General features: G+C 40.0%; 1 protein-coding gene across 10 annotated transcripts in view; it reads left to right on the forward strand.

The window, feature by feature from the left end:
• The window catches only part of LOC121665202 (integrator complex subunit 6-like), a 40118-nt gene extending 22008 nt beyond the window's left edge, over nt 1-18110 (forward strand). The window contains exons 7-19 of one of the 10 annotated variants that reach the window (XR_006016277.1): nt 470-633; nt 1732-1884; nt 3481-3613; nt 9492-9586; nt 10346-10456; nt 12111-12326; nt 12827-12950; nt 13503-13645; nt 13990-14221; nt 14831-15223; nt 16587-16680; nt 17100-17476; nt 17838-18110. Coding sequence is in view for 4 of the 10 variants with exons in the window: in XM_042029161.1 (XP_041885095.1) it covers nt 470-633; nt 1732-1884; nt 3481-3613; nt 9492-9586; nt 10346-10456; nt 12111-12326; nt 12827-12950; nt 13503-13645; nt 13990-14221; nt 14831-15223; nt 16587-16680; nt 17100-17199 (1958 nt within the window). In the remaining 6 variants the exon portion in view is untranslated. Of the gene's footprint in view, nt 1-469; nt 634-1731; nt 1885-3480; nt 3614-3809; nt 3891-5244; nt 7095-9491; nt 9587-10345; nt 10457-12110; nt 12327-12826; nt 12951-13502; nt 13646-13989; nt 14222-14830; nt 15224-16586; nt 16681-17099 lie in introns of those variants that run through there. The other 9 variants (XR_006016278.1, XM_042029161.1, XM_042029162.1 and 6 more) reach the window with 9 other exon arrangements.
• The last annotated feature ends 873 nt before the right edge of the window (nt 18111-18983 follow it).

Consider the following 18983-nt stretch of genomic DNA (forward strand, 5'->3'; position numbering starts at 1 on the left):
TTCTCCAAGCAATTTTGCTCTTTCAGTTTCCACTAGTGGCAGCATCAGTCAGTGAGCATTGCAGCCCATGTAGAAAAGTAAATGCCAATTCTCAGCTTTTCCAGGTGCAGCAGAGCCAGCAGCAGTAGCTTGGTGCTGCCTGTGGGAGCTGTTTCAGACACTGAGCTTAAGCAAATACATTCTTCCATAATATGTGAGTATGCCTTGCTGCACTCACTGTGTAATGGCTGTGCAACAGGAGCAGAAGGGAGATCAGGGCAAATGTTGTAATTGTTTCTCAGATGATTCTGTGATACACCTGGATGCTCAGGTTATTTCAGCCTCTGGTGTAAAGATCTGTATGTCTTTGGAACAAGAGTAATGAAATGCCTTACTGGCTGCTAATACAGAAATTTTGCTAGCAGACAAATGCATGCATGTAGCTTTTCATTTTCTTTTTGTTTGTTATTTTGCTTTGTTTAAATTTTAGATGGACTTGTTGATTCATCCAGGCCCATCAATTCATTTGCTTCTCAGCCGTGGCATAGTTGTCATAAACTCATTTATGTACGGCCTAACCCTAAAACGGGTGTTCCTGTGGGGCATTGGCCAATCCCAGAATCTTTTTGGCCTGATCAGAATTCACCAACACTGGTAAGTAAAATAAGAACTGAAAAAAGGATTCTGCACTAACAGTTGAACAGACTGAAAATAGATAATGGATAGAGTAGTTTTTACTTTCTCTGTTTATAATATGATGTGACTTTGCTTTAGAAGGTTAAAACTGTTTTTAACAGAGTGGTATAATCTAATGTGGATACTGTAACCTGTGACATTTCTTGTATCCAGAAAGTTCACTTCCATATGGTTAGTTAATTTGTTGAATGGTTTTTAAAGGTTATAAAATTGAACTGTAAGTACTTCACGTACCACAAATCATAGTGAGCCTATTAAATTTTAATCAAAGCTTTATAAAATTCATTTACATGGAAAAAGGAGTATTTGTTTTTGAAAGAAGATCAACCATGGGGTTTTTTTTCTTAGTGTTACTTCATGTGTGAACTCTTCTTTCACTAGCAGGAAGAATTAAAACTGAAACAGAAGAGCTACTCCCTGCAGAAAATGAGAAAACAGTATTAATGTCTCGTTTTCTTACTGACATGATCATACATTTGGCATGCCTTACTAGCCTTTCTAAACATCTCTCTTGTTAGGCATATTCTGTTCCTGCACTTTGCAAGTGCACAAGGTACTGTCTGTCCATTCCCCTTGCTCCCACTTCCTGATTAAAGAGGGTTAAAAAAACCCCAGAGATTTGTAGAGAATTCTTCGAGAGATTATTTGTGAATTGAGTGCAGTCTCACATCTGTTTTTCTGTGAACATCAAGCTGGGAAGAAGAGTTGAAGTTTCCTTTAAACCTCTCTCTGTTGTTGTAGCCTGATTGACATGAAGGCTTTTAAATATCAGGATAAATAATGGCATATTAACCATGTTTTTCAGTTGGTGGGAAGAGTGTATCAGTGTGTGAGCATTTTTTTTCAGTTAGAGAAATATTTAGTTAATCTATATTCTGTTATGGGAGCTTGTATTTTATTCTCTTCAAAGGAGTATTGTGAAAATGGAGTGTTTTAAGACTTGCAGGATAGTAAAATACTGGCTTTAGGATGTTTTTAAGAGAATTGGTTTGTTTACCATAGATACGTGAAAATTGATACCCTTTTGAAAATTGATACTCTTTTTCCCCCTTTCAGCCTCCGCGCACAGCTCACCCTGTGGTGAGGTTCTCCTGTGTGGATTGTGAGCCCATGGTCATAGACAAGCTTCCTTTTGACAAGTATGAGCTTGAGCCTTCACCCCTCACCCAGTACATCTTGGAACGAAAGTCTCCCCATACCTGCTGGCAGGTACTTGCCCTTTATTTGATTCTAGAAATGTAATGGGTAATCTGAGGTACTTCAGTCTTTGCAAGCCTGGAGAATTGAGGTCTGGTTCAAACTCTGCAGCAGATGAGAAGAAACATGTCAAGGTTTCACTTACCTCCTTTCTAAGAGAATTACCAGGAGTCAGAATGAGTGTTCCCTCCACAGGCTTTGTAATCTCATTTAATTTCTCTTTCTAGGTCCACCTCATTTTGCTAAGAAATATGCCTCCCAGGTTCCATTTTTGGCTAAATTGAAATTCTCCGTAGGCTTCCATTTGCTTACAGGGAAAACCCAGCACTAGTTTCCATCATGTTACCTAATGAACAGATGCAAATCATTTTCCCCAGATGGTTGAAGCTGCTAATGGGAAATGAATGGAAACTGTTGATCCTGTTGACTAGATTGGCCTTGAAGAGGTTGAAGTTCTGTTGCTGAAATCCTTTGTCACATGCTCCTTTTGTAATTTTTTATAAGTTTCTGTGTCCTCTGTAAAATAAGGCTCCCTTCTTAGTGGTGTTCTTTTAAATAATAGCTTAATGTGTACACCAGGAGTATGCTTAGTATGATACTTTAGCTGGAAAGGTGAACTTGGAGGTGTCTCTGGTTTTGTATCCCTAATAAATACTACAACTTAGTTGAAAAAATGACATGCATATTCAGAAGAAAAATTAAAGTTACTTTAAAAAAACTAATTTCAAAAAGGTTATTTAAACATTAATAGGTACATTATTTGCCTGAGTTACTAAAATTACTCTGCTGTTTTTCAAAACTGCTTTTCCTCTCCCAGCTACACATCAGACTCTTACAAATCAGAGAAATAGGCTCATTGTCATAGAAACCATGTAACAAACCCAGTTCCTTATGCCCCAAAAAACCAGAGGATAACCACTTGCTATTTGCTGCAAGGTTTATTTTTTTCTAGGAAAACTATTTTTGACTTAGATGTGGGTTATTTTGCTTGCCTCAGTCAAGAATATCTACCATTTTTATCCTGTTGTAATACTGTTTACATGTATTGCTTTTCAGGGTTAATACCCTCATATATGTGCACTTAAAAAAATAAAGTCAATTTTAAGAATGTTGGCACGGGGCATAATCAAGATGTTTTTTGTTTGTTTGTGGTTGGTTGTTTTGTTTAATTTCTATGCTTAAAAACATTTTGCATTTCTTTTTATCAGTGTTGTAAATATTAGTTGTGCTATTTTTGAGTCAGCAGACTAATTTCAAATAGCTTGTTTATTTAACATTCCTTCAACAGATGTACCCTAACCTATTCTAAATCATTGGAAAAACTCTTCAGGGCAACACTTCACAGTAGTTTCACTAAAGCAATAAAGATTACTCTGTGAAGAGCATTTCCACACTCACTGGGCATACACTAAATGTTGCATGTCTCAGTTTTGTGACTAGGGAATGTAAGTCCATTCTCAGCCCTGATGTGTTCAGGTTTGTCTGTTCTTGATAATTTACTGTCTTAATGCAGTTGGGTTCAGATTGATTTGAATTTTTAAATGCCCCATGCTTAATGTTCTTCACCTTCTTCATTCTAATACAGTGATCTCTCTTATTCTTTGTCAGGTATTTGTGAGTAGCAGTGGAAAATACAGCGAACTTGGCCACCCGTTTGGGTATTTAAAAGCAAGCACTACTTTAACCTGTGTAAACCTCTTTGTGATGCCTTACAACTACCCTGTTTTACTTCCATTGTTAGGTAGGTAACACATCTGCATTGGACTGCCAGTGCAGCTGCTTCAGAGTTAAAGCAAAACAATAATGGTTGGTGTTCTGCCTTAGTTTGAGACGTTATAAAATAATGGAGCTCAGAGAGTAGAGAATGTTGCAAACTCTTTTGAAATACTTTGGGAGGAGAGGATTTTCATACCCCCTCTCCCTTTTTTTCTCTCCAGCAGAGGAGGAGAGCTACCTGCTTCCAGTGCATGTTTGATGCTGTTCACCTCCTAGACACGTAGCCTCTTCCTTAACCTGGAGTAAGCTTCAACCTCCATTCTTTTCCCTCATTTAGGGTGTGGTGTATCCAGGTTTTGCGGTTGCTCTTGTAGCAACCTATTTTTTACTGGAAGATGAGATGCAGTGTTTGTCACGGGTGTTGGGAAGAGGGATTTCCCTAATGCAGTTTAGAGCAGTAAGAAGGAATTGTGCAGTCAAACAGTCTGCATTTCTTCCCTGCCCAAAGGAACAGGTTTTGTTTTTGTTTTTTTACTCCCACAATGAAATTACTTTCTAAGGAAAAATGATATGAAAAGGTGCTATACGAGTAAGTGCCACAGTAGTTGTGGTTGGTAGAGATCTGGCATAAAAGTAATGGCAGAGAGGAGTTTCCAGGGTGCCACTAACCCTTTCAGCTGCAGATGCTGCAAGGCTTTTTTGTTCTAGTTTTTTGTGGGTGTGTTCAGTGATACAGAAGAACAGTGATCAAGAGAATTAACATTGAGTCTTACTGTCTTACACAGGATTTTTCCATTCATTTCTAGGAAAAAACAGAACATAATTCAGGAATGCTTTTTCATGATCCTGGTCATAACCAAAAAAGAAGAAACTTGTGCTTGCTGATAATGTGTCTTTTATAATAAGTTATCTATGTAGCCTGATAATTGTCCCAAAGTGTGCAAGAAGGGTGAGAGTTTCTGTGACTTTGTGGTTCCTGAAATACTGCAGCAGATCCACTAGCTGAAAAGCCATCACTGATCCTAAATTAATTTCCCTGTTCGTTTTGATGTTGACATTTGCAGTTCTGCTGTGTCTTTCGTGGTAGCTCTTGTCTTCCCCCTGCCTTTTTTTTACAGGGGTGTAAAGCTCTTCCTTCTCTCTGAGGAAAGGCACTTTTCAGTGTATGTAGTGCTGTTCTGCAGTTTACTCACCTGGTAATCCCACTTCTTATATTTCCGAAGGCTCTTCAGAGGAAAATGCAGAGGTTCCACATTGCCCGAGATACAAAGTAGACGCTTTCTTGACGGCATGAATCCCATGCATTCCATATTGTTCACACAAACACACATAGTGTTACCTTCAGATCTCCTACATGGACTTGATCTTTGGTCTCTAAGGCATGGTGGAATTAAGTTCTGTGGAGTATACATTCAACACAAAAGTAGATCTGGGCCCTTTTCTACTTAGCAGTACAGAAAATGAGTGAGATGATAAGCAGCATGCCTGGTAAATTATTTGTAGATGTTTTTAATAATACTGCCTCTGTATTTGGCTCTGTAGGTGGGTAGGAGCACTCCCCGTGTCTCCCTTCATATGTACCAGTAGTGGGTACTGATGGTTCAGCAGAGGACTGATTTGAGTGTGTAAAACCAGTTTTTCATTATTCTCACCCAGATTTAAAAGGATGTGAGAACTCCCAAGACCAGGAGAAGTCTGCTCCATTCAGCCACTACCTGCCATATTGGTGCATCAGTGCGGTTCTAGTGGCTCCTGCGCTACTGGTAGAATATTGTGTTGGAGGACTGGTTGGGACAGTACCATGGATAATCTCTGTTCCTTCTGGTGACTCTTTCAAAGACAAAACCACTTTACAACTGTGTATTTGTACTGTATTATCAAATGTGTTCAACCTTATAAACAGTTAGTAAGATGCTTCTGAATTTTTTTGCTTGCATTATTTTTTCCTCCTGCATTCCTGAACAGGGGAAGTCTTAATTCTCTTTTTGAAAAATAGTGTAAGACAGCCCTAAAAACAGGTAAGATAGGTAGGGATGAGGCAGCTTGCAGGTGATACTCGAGCAAACTGAAATGAGTTGTAATGGTCCTTGGCTGAAGGAGGTAAATTGTACCACATCCTATAGCTTTGGTGATTTTATGTCTTGGTTTCTGCAAGAGTGGATTTGGGCATGTTGTAGCTTCTCCTGGCTTTTAACTTACAGAGCATGTGTTCAGGAGCTTTGTAAGGGAAAGGAGCCAATTAATAGGACTTGGTTAAAACAGTGAAGCCCCACAGTCCGTGTGTTAATGGAGTCATGCACTGTGTTTGGTTGTCTGACAAAAACGCTGGTCTCTGGTCCTCTTACGGTGGTGATGGATAATGTGGGATGTGCAGCTGGAGCTGAGCAGCTCCAGTTTGCTCTCAGAAAGCTAGAGAGAATCCTGACTAATTTGGTGGTGGTTTGCTCCCAGAACTGACGAGGTGCAGTTCTTTCTGTTCAGTGGGAGGCTGCTGAAGGCAGAGCTTTTTGCAGGCAGTTGCTGACGTGCTTCAATGCTGAATTCCAGGCCCATGGATGATAGGAATTTCCTCTTGAAGGATTGTTGCAAAGCAGTTGTACTTCAGGTGCTGTTGTTTAAAAACATTTGTACAGCCAAGTTTGTGAAGCAGAAGTCAAAGGAGGGGTTTTAGGGAGAGCTAAGTAAAGACGAGGTATATTTCTAAATGCCTCTGCCTTGCCTGAGATGTTTCCTTGGCTCCTTTTAGCTGCATAGGTGGGAGGGCAAGCACTGCTGGGCAGTAGGAGTGACTGTTCATTGGAAGTGTCAGCAGAAGCAGCAGTGAAACAGCCAGGTGGGAAATGCCTTGAGAAGGTGGTTAATACCCTTTTTCTGTGGGTCTAAATATGCCACAAGATGAGCATTTAGAAAATGTCTGCCTGTGAAGGACTGCAGCATGGACAGTTTCGTTTGTTGCTTTTACAGGCTCTGTGAGAGAACCTGCAAGTAATGGTGTTATATTTTGGAAACTAAGGGCTGTGTTCTCACCAGTGTGTACACAGCCTGCTGTGGCTCTGGGAGGGAGAGTCAAATACATTTTGATACATTTTATATCAATGGAGAAACAGTGACACAAAATACTGTTCTTGGTTAATGATGGATGCTATTTTCCATTGCAGTGCCTTATTTTTGGTTAGATGATTTGCAGGGAAGGATACTCTTTTCTGTGAATGTAGAATCATGAATCGAGGAGTGTATCTATTAGTGCATAATTAGGAGAATTACAGGAGTCAACAGGGAATGGTGATGTACTTGCTCAGGTGGAATTTAATGTGAGTGGTGATTAAAAAAAACCTGTTAAGTTTTACTTTGGGTTACATGGTGCATGAACTGTTGTAATTTAGGCTCCAGTTGAACTACTGAAATTACATGCTGACTCTTCTCTCTCTCATGCTCTATTTTTTCTTAACTGTTCACTGATCTTAAAAGGTGCATCCAGCCCCCTTCTATAGTGCTGAGTGTTAAAGGTGTGTATTATTGTCCTGTTTGTCATGGTTTGGTTGTTTTGTACGTTAATCTGAAGTGGATAAAGACTGCAATACAGTTTTTGGTTAACTGGTCTGTGTGGTTTTACCCAATCTCTTGAGTTATTACAGCTTGCACCCCTTTCCTAATGGTTTTTAATACCATGCTCCCAATTATACAGTGCTTTTAGCTTCCTCTGAGTTCAGAAGTAAAAAGAATTCTGCATTAATTCTGGATTTCTGGACTATACCGAAATTAGTATCTGAAAATAATTAGGTAGAAGTGAAACTGAATTATGTAAGGATTTTTTCAATATTTTTTGATTTTTATCTACAAAAGCTTGGGGTTTAATCTGTGAAAGACATAGTTAACTGGATTATTGTTAGTTTGCTTATTTGTATAAATCATCACGTGCAGCCCAGGGCACAGGGGAAGAAGTGCCTTTCAAGTGCCTGTGTTGCAATCTGCTGACAGTGTGTGTATCAAACTCTTGAGCTAGAGGCAGGTAAGATGCTGATGGTGAAGTTCTCTTTGAAACTTGTGGCTGTGTTTACCACCCTTTCAAGAGGGTGGCAGTTCCTGCAGTGAGTTTGTGCTGTGGGGAGACTCTTTAATTTTAAACAGACAAATCTTAGCTGAAGCTCTGCATAGATTTGAGAACTTTTTCCTTTGATAGAAGTGATCAGGAAGGTGCTTTTGCTTTTGGTGTCTGGGAGTAGAGCTGTGCTGTGGATGGGGACTCCCAGCTGGCTGAGCTGAGGAGTAGCTGTGCCATGTCACAGTGCCTGTGTGCAGTTGATGGTACAACCTCACAGTGCAGCGAGACACTGAGTGCCGCCAAGACAAGTGCGGGTAAGGGGTTTAAGGTTCAAGCTGTACTCAACCAACTCATAGACTGTAAAATATTAGGACATACTATAATACTGAACATCTTGCTTTTTAGGGTTTTTTTAATGTTGACTTTTGAGAGAGGGGTGTAGTTTAACTTGCATTTTGCTACAAAAATGTAATAGGTTTATGAGATAAGAATGGATGTTATTTTTTATTTGCCATATGTCATGATATCATCCCACATCCGTTTGGATAATAGAGCTAAGCTTGAAGTATATTGAGATTTCAAATGAAATTTTGATTTGTCCTCTTAAACTCCAGCCCACTTTCTTCAGGCCAGGGAAGAGAAGAAGTAGCATTTGTAGTGTGGCTTTTATATGTAATGCAGAATTAATTTAGATGGGAAAATACCTGTAATTGAGTGGGGTTTGTCTATGAGAACTTGGGAAGTAGTATCATAACATCTGTACAATTTATGCAGAGTACTATGCAAGTCAAATTTTCTTCTCCAAATATACCTGAAAACTCAGTGTGGAGAAAACAATTGCCTTGTTGCATCTGTCTTTCACACACCCTTTTCCATGCATCTCTGTCTCCTGCAGCTCTCCCCAGTTAATTTTTAGACATCCCTTTCTCCAGACCTGCATATCCTTCCATTAGCCTCACTTTGCCAGCACTAAGAAGTGCCAACACTACTAAGAAGAATCTTTATTTCAGGGGATAATTCAAAATTTCAAATGGTAAATTGCAGGATGCTGTGTTTGGTGTAGAGACCACGGCCACAGTTCATAGTGTGCACAGCAAATAGGTCCACACTTCACCTCAGTGATTCCTAAAAGACCAGGTGTACACCTGTAGTGAGCAAAGTGCTACTAAAACAGTATCCAAAGGACAGAAATTCTGGTTGCCGCTCTCTTAAAGGGCAGCAGTTTTTGTAGCTAATTTCTGTCTCGTCTGCACCTGTAGGAGACTTTGCTGCCCTGGCATGAGGCAGGTGCTGTGGCTGGAGGTAACCCCTTCTCTGCCAGGTGCAGCTGCTGCTGTTGGCAGCAGTTCAGCAGAGCTGGCCAGAAGGATTCCCTGATTGGATTTTTTTAGTTTTTCCCTTTGATGCTAAAGAATATTTTTACTGGAGACCAGAATTCATCATACAGGTTGAACAGAAGAAAGCTGGTTTGAAAATGGAAATTGAACCAAATTAATGTTGTTTGATTTAATCAGATACAGGGACTCCCTGATGTGCAAGAGAGAGGCAAGGGAGGTGAAACTCTTTAACAGGTGGATCTGTTGCACCTTCCATGCTTCTGGTAGTTGTGTGCACTTTTCAAGTCTGATGTACCTTGTAAGTTTGCTTGTAATGGGGTCTTGCTCTGGATTGCCTACTGCAGCTAGGACTGGGGATTCCCAATCCTTCACACCTAAGATTAAGAGCAGTTTTTGGGGGGAAGCCCCATTGGGAGATGGGTGGAGGGAGAAAACGGGGAAATCTGGCACGTACGATTTTGGACAAAGTTAAAGGTCTGGAACTGTATAAATGACACCTTCTTTTGTTGTTTTCCTTGTTGCAGATGACTTGTTTAAGGTTCACAAACTAAAGCCAAATCTGAAGTGGCGACAGGCTTTTGACAACTACCTAAAAACAATGCCTCCTTACTACTTACTGGTATGTTCTTCTTCTCATCTCATCCTCCGGGGTACAGTGGCTGGTGTGACCAGAGTCCTTTGCATCACACCTCTTCCTAGTAAATCTTTTTTTTTTTATCTAATTATAATGGCTTTTTAGGTAGTTAACATTCTGCCTTTCAGAGGTATGTAGATTAGAGCAAACATTTTTAAGAATTAAAAAAATTTGTAGAAATACTAAGTAGTAGTAGTTATGTTAAGATATTAAGTGTTTAATAAATGTGTTTTCTGATCATTAAATATTAAATGAGTTTTGATCAAAAATACTTCAGAATGTTCAGAGAAACCAAATTTAGCATTATTTTTGTAACTGGATAAGGAAAATGCAGATTAGTTTGTTTATTAATGTGGGTGAAATGCTAGATCTTGGGAAGCTGATACTGACTGGACCAAATGAAGGGTGGGGGGAGGCACTGTGTCACCTTTTACGTGTAGCTTGGACAATGCACCTCAATATGGACTTGCATCATCCCGGCTATTCTGGACCTGAGCCTTTGAGTGGAAATTGCCAGCGGCACCACGCTGTGTGGTGTCTTGGTGATGTGGCATAATGTCCATTGTGAGCTAGTTAGACACCAAACTCATGTCACACGTTATCTGAATAGACTTGAATTTTAGTGGCCAAAAGTGGAAAAGCTAGAGCACTAATCTATGTGCCTTAGCTTCCTATAATTGAGCTTATAAATTTCTTTTTTAAATATTTATTCTCTTACTATTGTGTATTTTGTTTTCCTTATAGCCATTAAAGAAAGCCCTAAGGATGATGGGAGCTCCAAATCTGATATCAGATAATTTAGATTGTGGACTTAGTTACAGTGTTATCTCTTACCTTAAAAAACTCAGCCAACAGGTAGTATTGATAAAACCTTTGCAATTAGAAGTGCGTTGATTATTTAGTTTGTGGTAATCTCATTATAAAACAGTTAATCCCTGTGGGAGTTCATATGGGTGTGCAGCATATATTATAATTGAAGATTGGTGAGCATTTCTCTGCAAATATGGATGAATCCAGTGTGATTCTATAGCCAGTGATTGTGCCTTCTGTAAGTGGGGGAGAGGAATGCAAAGGAAACCTCTTCAGCTATACTTTAAATGCTAGACTTTAAACTCCAAAGATAATCACTAATTGGATTTATGGCTGCTCTTGCCATTTTTCTTCACAGCTGAAGTCAGAGGCTTGCTTTCAGCCTCATGTTCATTTCCACGTGTCCCTTGGCAATGTGTACTTTCCAAAAAAAAGTGTGTTCTTGTCCATGGGGAATAAAATCATAGTTCAAGCTTTATATCTGAGCCTCCTGTTTCCTTCAGGTCAAAGTCATTCTATGTGTTAAGTGTGACCTGGTGCGAAATAGTCTTACATATCTTTTTCTCTTTGCCAAGACTGCCGTTCCAGGTGTAAGGGCCTGGAAGCTCTTCCTTCTTAGCATGAGGGGCTCTTACAGCAGTAGTTGAATATCTAGAAGGCAGTGGGGAAGCAGTGCAGCCTTTTACAAAACAAAAATCCTCCGCCTTAAAGAAGGCACAAAATACATCCCAAAGCCTCTGAAAAACTGAGCATCTACTAGACATAAAACTTCCTGTGGTATTTTGGTAATCTAGTGATATGCAAATTCGTATTATTTATCTGCACTATGGAGTTGGAATTACTTGAGATGGCTGCTGTGGCTCTCGCATTCTCAGCACATGGAACAGTTTGAATCTGTGGAATGCATTATAAACTCCTGTATAGGCACAGGCAATTCCAGAATTCTGCTGTGCTTCTGCTGTCCTTAAATTCAGTTTCCCACAGATAATGAAGCAAACTCTGCAGAGGAGGAGCTCTGGGGGAAGTGGGTTGCAATCACAGTGGGTTTTGGGGTTTTGGTTGGTTGGGTGTTTTTTTTTTCCTTTGGACGTATTACTAGTGGGTAAAATAAAACTTAACTCTGAATACAGTTAGAGCTTAATACAGTAAAATTCTCTGTAGCTATAATAAGAAGTCTGTGCTAATTGGAGAAGTGATACATTTTTAGAAATTGACTCATAAACCAGATTTCTTTTACAACTTTTCCCCCTGTATTGTTACAAACATACAGGGCAAACCTTAGTTCATAGGTTTCTTCAAAAATAAACTGAAATTATATTACTACATCTGAATAATACTGTTGTTTTAGATGCAACTTTATTGTAACCTAAGGCATCCTACCTTCCATTTTGGTTTTTCTTTCCCTTTAAAGATGGTTCTTCAGGGACACAAGAGAGTCACAGACTTCCAGCAAAATCAGGGATATTCACAGACCTCCTACTGGCATATAAATTTAGATACACTGGCTAAATATTTTTCCATATGCTAGCACATTAGGATTTCTTTATGCTTGAGATCTAATCTATGTAATCCAATACATCCCTGGGTAGGTAGTTGGGAACTAAATTTGTAGTTTAATTCTGCTAATGTACTGTGTGTTTTGTACTGGAAATGTGCAATGCCTGCTGATTCTTTAACTCACGGTGTGATTCCATTTTAGACAAAAATAGAATCGGAACGGATAATAGGTTCAGTGGGTAAGAAAGTTCCACAAGAAATTGGAATAAAAGTGAAAAATCACTCCAGTGGCCTCTCCTTGGTACACAGTAGGGATTTTAAACAACTGCTGCAAGGGATCACTGGAGAATCTCCACTGAGACTATCGGAAATAAATGTTAAAGAATTTGCTGGATTCCACATAGGACTTTTAAACAAGGTAAACAGCATTGTGATCTTGCATGACTAAGCAGTTAATCTCATCTGTTTTAAACAAGTAACTTCTATGTGTAGAAGTAACTATGTTACTACTTAGTGTAGAAGGAAGTACCTTCTCTGAAGTGGGAGGAGTACAGCATAGACATAAAGAGGGAAAAGAATAAATGCAATTTTTTTGCATTTGATTTTGGGACACTGTTTGAAATCCCCATGGTAGTAAACAAAAATTACTGTGCTTTAAGTGCCAGTCTCTGCAAAAGACAGCTATTGTTGTTCATCCATGAATTAACATGCTTACTCTTAATGGAGCTGAAGGCACTAATGCTGAATAAGGTCATGTTGAAAAGACAGCCACTGAGCTTGTTGTAGCCCGTTACAAAGGTCTAAACTTTCTTAAGAATATTTTTTAATAGTTAATGTTATTACAGTTCATAGTGGAATTTCTCCATGCACGAGAACTGATGGATTAACTGAAAGTTACATATTTTGTTACAAAACTAGGATTTGAAGCCACAGGCATTCAGAAATGCATATGATATTCCTCGTCGCAGTCTTCTAGACCAGCTAACAAGAATGAGAACCAATCTTCTGAAAACACACAGGCTTATCTTGGGACAGGATGAAGGTAAGGAGTCACAGTTCTTCATTAACAGTTTGAAGAGAATACAGCTATTTTTGTTACTTCCTTAAGGCAGTGTTTTTTGTCTCTAGTGTGGGAGCAGAAGTAGCCATTGCATCTCTTGCTACGTCAGACAATGTCATTTTCTTGACTCTGAAGGGGAAGGAAGGAAATTTTTGCCTTCTGTCATGCAAGATGTCGTGCTTGCTTTGAAATTTAAATATAAGTTTCATGGGAGAGCTTTCGCATTCACCAGGGTTCAGCATAAAGGGATGGGGGCTTAAGGCAGAGAGGAGCTCTCTTTGTTTTTTGTGAGGTGCTGGTGGTCTAAAGATGCAATTGTCAGCATAGAAATTAACGTTGCTTATTTTTTATTCTTCTGCCAGTTAAGCTCAGTTCTTGCCAGGCTTATTTCCACAATTGTAATCTTCTGCTCTTCCTTTGTAGTGAAGAGAAGTAGTCAGTTCTAGTTCTTAAATGCTAACACTTGGAATTGAGGTGTGTGAAGTTTGTATTGCCTTAATTTTAAGACTAATTAAGATCTCTTTTCTGTTGCAGACTGCCTTCATAGTGTTCCTGTTGCTCAGATGGGAAATTACCAGGAATACCTGAAAATGATGCCTTCACCTCTTCGGGAGATTGACCCAGATCAACCAAAAAGACTTCATACATTTGGCAATCCATTTAAACAGGATAAGAAGGTAGGAGGGGCCTTGCTGCCTGCTGTGCCTTTATATTTAACACAGCTTGAAATAATTAGTGAGTAGAATTTCTCCCCCACAATTACAATCTATTGCTAACCTGTGCAGCCTATGGAAAAGAAGGATGTCTCTCCCATGTGGTCCAGGAGGAATGTGTACAGAATCGTGCTGGTTTACAGAGTGGCACTAGGCTCTCTCTGGTTGCCTTGGGTATCTCTGTTCTGAGAGCTGTCAAGTGTTTCAAAAGCCACTTAAATCTGAACACAGAGGGACTCAACTCATCAGTGGATTGGTGAAACAGTTGCTGTTTTGTACTGTTACTTAAATTATTACTTTTGTTTCAGGGTATGATGATAGACGAAGCTGACGAGTTTGTGGCTGGGCCCCAGAACAAGATCAAGCGCCCCGGGGAGCCCAACACGCCGGCGTCACTGAAGAGGCGGCGCAGCATGTCCCCCCTGCTGCGGCGGCCGCAGTCACCGCCCGTCGTCACCAACCACGTGGGCGGGAAGGGGCCACCCGCTGCTCCTGGCTCCCCCTCCTACCTGAACCTCAAGGGTGTCGCAGCAAGTAAAGGTATACTGAGCTGTGGTACAGCAGCTTGGGTGGTGGGGGGATATGGGGAGGAAGGGAAAAGGTTCTGCCAGCGCATCTGTGCTTTGCTGTTATGTAGGACTGAGTTTCTTTTGTTGACCTAGATAAACAGGCTGCTGCTACAGCTAAGGAAATCTGAAATAAAAAAACCTGTTTGGAGATACTTTCGATCTCAGATCAGCTTTTAGTTTTTCTTTGTGTATTTTGTGGCAAAGAAGGAAAGTTAAAATATGGTTGTTTCATTTCCCACAAATAGGAATTGTCATACACGCCTATTGCAGCAAATGGAGTGGGAAGAAAACTCTGTTAGCTGGGTTTGGGAAGAGAAGGAAAACAGGAGTTTACTTAGGAGTCATGACTTTGCACTAGGAATACAGAACGTGGTGACTTCACAATAGTGATAGGAGGTGGTAACAGTCCAAAGGGGAATCCCTTGGTCCCATCCACAGTTGAATAAAAGTATTGAGGTGTTGTCCAGTGCTGTCAGATTGCTACACAGCACTTCACACAAAAAGGATACAGAACTACTTCTGTTTGGTTCTTTTGATGCTGCACTTGTGCACCAGTAAGGTATGTATTTTTCACTTGTAGATACCAGTAACAGTGTTGTCCAAGATGGCAATGGAGAGAAGAAAGCAGAAAATTGTCAGTCATTGGAGAAGCACATTGATGGCTTACCTGTGCAAATGGCTCCTGTGGTTCCAGCTGCTGTGGGAGAGGATGAGATGTTACCTAACGATTTAGACTCTCTACCTGTTGAATTCAATTGTTTAAGTGAAGATGGGTTGGATCATAAACCTGGTACCAATGCACTTGTTCGAGGGCCTCTGAATTACAGTGTGAGTGGAGATGACCAAAAGCGGGCCATGGAGTCTACTTCTGAATCTGTGCCAAATTCCTTTAAAATAACACCTACCATGTTGGAGGGAAACAATGCTGACATCAAAATTAAAGTGATGAAAGAGGTTCGCAAACCTGGAAGAAGTAAGTTATTGTGTGTGTTTATTTTAGTAGTATATTATATGTGGTGTGGGAGAGAAGACTTTTCCTTGAAGGAAGGAGTTATTTTCAATATACACAGAACTTCAGACACTGAGTAATTTCTGGTTGCTCGTAAATGAGCAATGGAGAGGCAAAAAAGGAAATGCTGGGCAGGTGAGTTGAAGTTTGAACTTGGGCTTGGGAAGTTGAGTGCCAAGTCACCCTGTTTGCCCTCAAAGACAGGGTAACTGGTATATGAGGTGCCTGGTGAAAGCAGCACCCTTCAGAGGTTTTGGTTTTGTTACCAGTGATCTAATAAGACTGGGTACTCTGCCTTAGGCTGCACTGCTCCTGTGTACACAAAGTGTACTTGATGCTCTGTGTCCATCAAAACTCCCTTTGCAGGGCAAAGGCATGTCTCTGTTAAGGGTGCATCTTGGAATATGTTTGAAAGGGAATATTAACAGTTAATAGCACAGTCGGGCTTTTTAAAATCTTGTGAGACTAATTAGTGGTGAAATGCTGCTGCAAACTTTCAGTAACTGAAGACTAAAAATGACATTCTGCAAAGTGGGCTCGCCCAATTTTATACCAAATTCATGTTTAGTAAATGGTGATGTAGAGTAAAACACTGTGTTCAGTGTGAGTTGCCTGTCTTGCTGCAGAATCCAAGCAGTCATCAAAGAAGGAAGCTAAATTGTAGTGGCTTAAATATGTACATCTGTTCAGAGGTGTGACTGTTTATGCTCCCTCTGCCTGCTGTATCACTCTGAGCAGGCTCTTGGTCACAGCTCCATAAATGTATTTGTACTGGGGTCAATTGTGGGAAATAGTGAAACAATGCTGGTTTTAAATTTGTTTCCAATTTGATATGTCCAGTTTATTCTTTTGCAGTGAACATATTTACCTTGTACCTGTGGGACAGTCATATTTTGCTCACACCCTTAGTTGATAATCTGTCTTTCTAGAGATCTAATGGCAACCTCTGCTTTCAGAAACAATGGCTCCAGGCCAGATCAGGGTTTGGTGGCCCTGTGCATGTTAACTGTGATCATGGAAATGGGAGGCTTCTCTCTACTCAGCCTGCGTTTTCTGAAGATAAATGTTCCTAGCTGCTGCTCTTTGAAGAGAACCTTGATCTTTGGTGCCACATTTGAACTCCCAGATCATCAGTATCGCTTTAAATTATCTATCACCTCTCTTCTGCTCTTAAAGCTAATGCAGGTGTTTTTCTTGCCTTATGTGTTTTATCATACACAGATACATGAAACTGGGCTTTGTTTTTCCTTTTTGGCTCTTAAGCTTTTCTGAAATTGCATCTGCGACATTCATTTTTAACACATGGTTGAATTTTTATCTCTTTTAGATTATGAAAAAATATTTTCTCTTCTTGAGGAGGTGCAAGGACCTATGGAAATTCAGAAGTATTTCATTGAATTTGCTATCAAGGAAGCAGCAAGGTTTGTGTAGATAGAAATGACTCAGAGTGATAAATATTAATTTAGATCGTGGTAGTAAATATTAAACTTTATCAGTGCTAGTATTTTGATTTTCTGTTTTGACATATTTAAATTATAATTGTTTTAGTCGTCAAATTACCATTACATTTGTATGGAGTAAATGGTCTTTAAGTAAAGTTTAAATGTGAATTAGAGAGATACTGTTACTGAAGACCAACCCAAAATTTGGGTGGGCTGGGGGGAGACAGATGTATTAAATTAAATTTTCTAGCCATTCTTATGCCAGAAATAAAGAAAGCTCTTCCATACTGGAAACAGAGAGCCTCTGGTAATATGATTTGTCATAGCTGAATATTCTTGAGTTGTTCAACTGTATTTTTGGAAGAAGAAATTTATGTTGCTTTCCCTCTCTTCTGTAGGTTTAAAAAACGGGTCTTAATACAACATTTAGAGAGAATACTAGAGGAACTAGATTTCACCAGCCCACCCAACAGAGTTAATCATGTCAACAGTAGATAATAATGTACCGGCCAGACGAATGTGGACTAGGAATGAGTTTGCTGTGCCACAGAAGAGTGGAAGAGGACGTAGCTGCTGCCCTCGCCATCTTGGCAGTCAAGTGATTTTACTGTCACAGTCTGAGAAGAAGCAGTGGAGCTTTAACTTTAAGAGCCTGATTCGGCAGAAGCTGGGCTATAACCTTAAGGATTTGCTATGAAAGGTGTGGCTTTTTCCTGTGGAGGGTGCTGTTTGCTCAACAGGCGGAAGAAAATAACCATTGCTGCCCCTCCTGCAGGTGATGAGAATTTACTCATTTGAACGCTGTCATTAGACATTTACGTGCTGTAGGCAGCAGGTTGCACTAAAATGGGGCACTGTCAAATGCACACACTGTCTGCATCGTGGAGAGAGCCCGTGTGTTCCCAAAAAAACCCTCCCAGAAACACCTGCACTGGTAAAATTGCATGTTGCCATCACAGAGACAAGGGTCTTGTTCCCAAGAACTGCTAGCCATGCCTTTAAACTTGAGATTCAGTGTAGATTGAGAGTAAAGAAACTGCTATTGTGTTAATGAAAGCTAAAGACAGCCCTGTGACTGTTACCACCTGATGGTCACTAAACAATCTACCTCAGACTCTCTTCTGTTTTGTCTGCAGACATTATGAAAGTGCACCTGAGGCTTCCCAGGTCCCCGACTTCAGTTCTCTTTCATCCTGTGAGGAGGACGGAGATTCTTCAGGTGGCCTTGGCACACGCTGTGCTTTGGAAGCACTAAAAGGAAACGCTTTTAAAAACGTGTATTTTAATGTTCATACAAAAGAGATTATTTTGAACAGTATTGTTACCAGATCACTAATTTGATATTTTAACTGTATAAATTTTTTTGGAACATATGTATATATAAAATAAACCATTTTATTAATTTTTAAGAAGTGCTAATCTGAGGAGTCTGTAGCGGGCAGCACTGAGTTCCTCCAGTTGTCTGCTACCGGCAGACTGAGGATATTTTTGTAAAACCAGCTGAACCTGGTCTTTCACATCCTCAAACACAGCTTATGGTGTTAGCTGCAGAATGTGTTTGTACCCTGGAGCACCTGCCCATGTGTCACTCAGCTTGGCCTCTGTGGGGTGCACATTTTTACTCAGTTTTGAGGGCACTAAGTTCCAGTTTGCCAAACCCTTGGTTACCTGAGCTGGTATTTTCTCCTCTGTTCCTCTTAACTATTTTGTCCAAAGGCAATGCCATATATGACAGAACATATAAAGGAGACTGAAGCCACCTGCGTGTAATTTTTTTTTCTCTTTAAAGCAATACAGTAATGTGCCAGTATTAAGTGGCTGTTTGGATGAGTGTGTATTTTCAGTTGTTTGCTCATAACATCCTCTGATCCTCTAACAGCTTTCTTTAAAAGACAGGTTGAAATTGTGCTCATGCTAACTTGTGCTCTTGGCCTCATATGGGAAATATCCCATGGATTTCAGTGGACTGGCCAGGCAGGGAAATAGATTTTTGTGGTGAGCCTATACTTCTCTGTTCCTACTGGTATTTTTAGTACAAACCAGCCTGTGAGACATCTTTTCCATCCACTCTGAAGCAGTGGCCTTGGTTTCCTTGGAAGATGCAGTTTGCCCATTGGAATGACACCAGTGAAATTCAAGAAGGAAATGAAATCCAGCAACAGCAAATCTCTGTCAGGATGTACATGAATGAAGTGACATAGGAGAAGGCATTACTATAAATGTGTCCTGATTCTTACAAGTAACTTTTATTCATCTTTGCAGATGAATAAAAGTGATTTTTT

This window comes from Corvus kubaryi, unplaced genomic scaffold, assembly GCF_017639235.1.
Source record: "Corvus kubaryi isolate FWS band 111438036 unplaced genomic scaffold, C.kubaryi_AGA036_p1.0 37322, whole genome shotgun sequence".
NCBI lineage: Eukaryota > Metazoa > Chordata > Aves > Passeriformes > Corvidae > Corvus > Corvus kubaryi.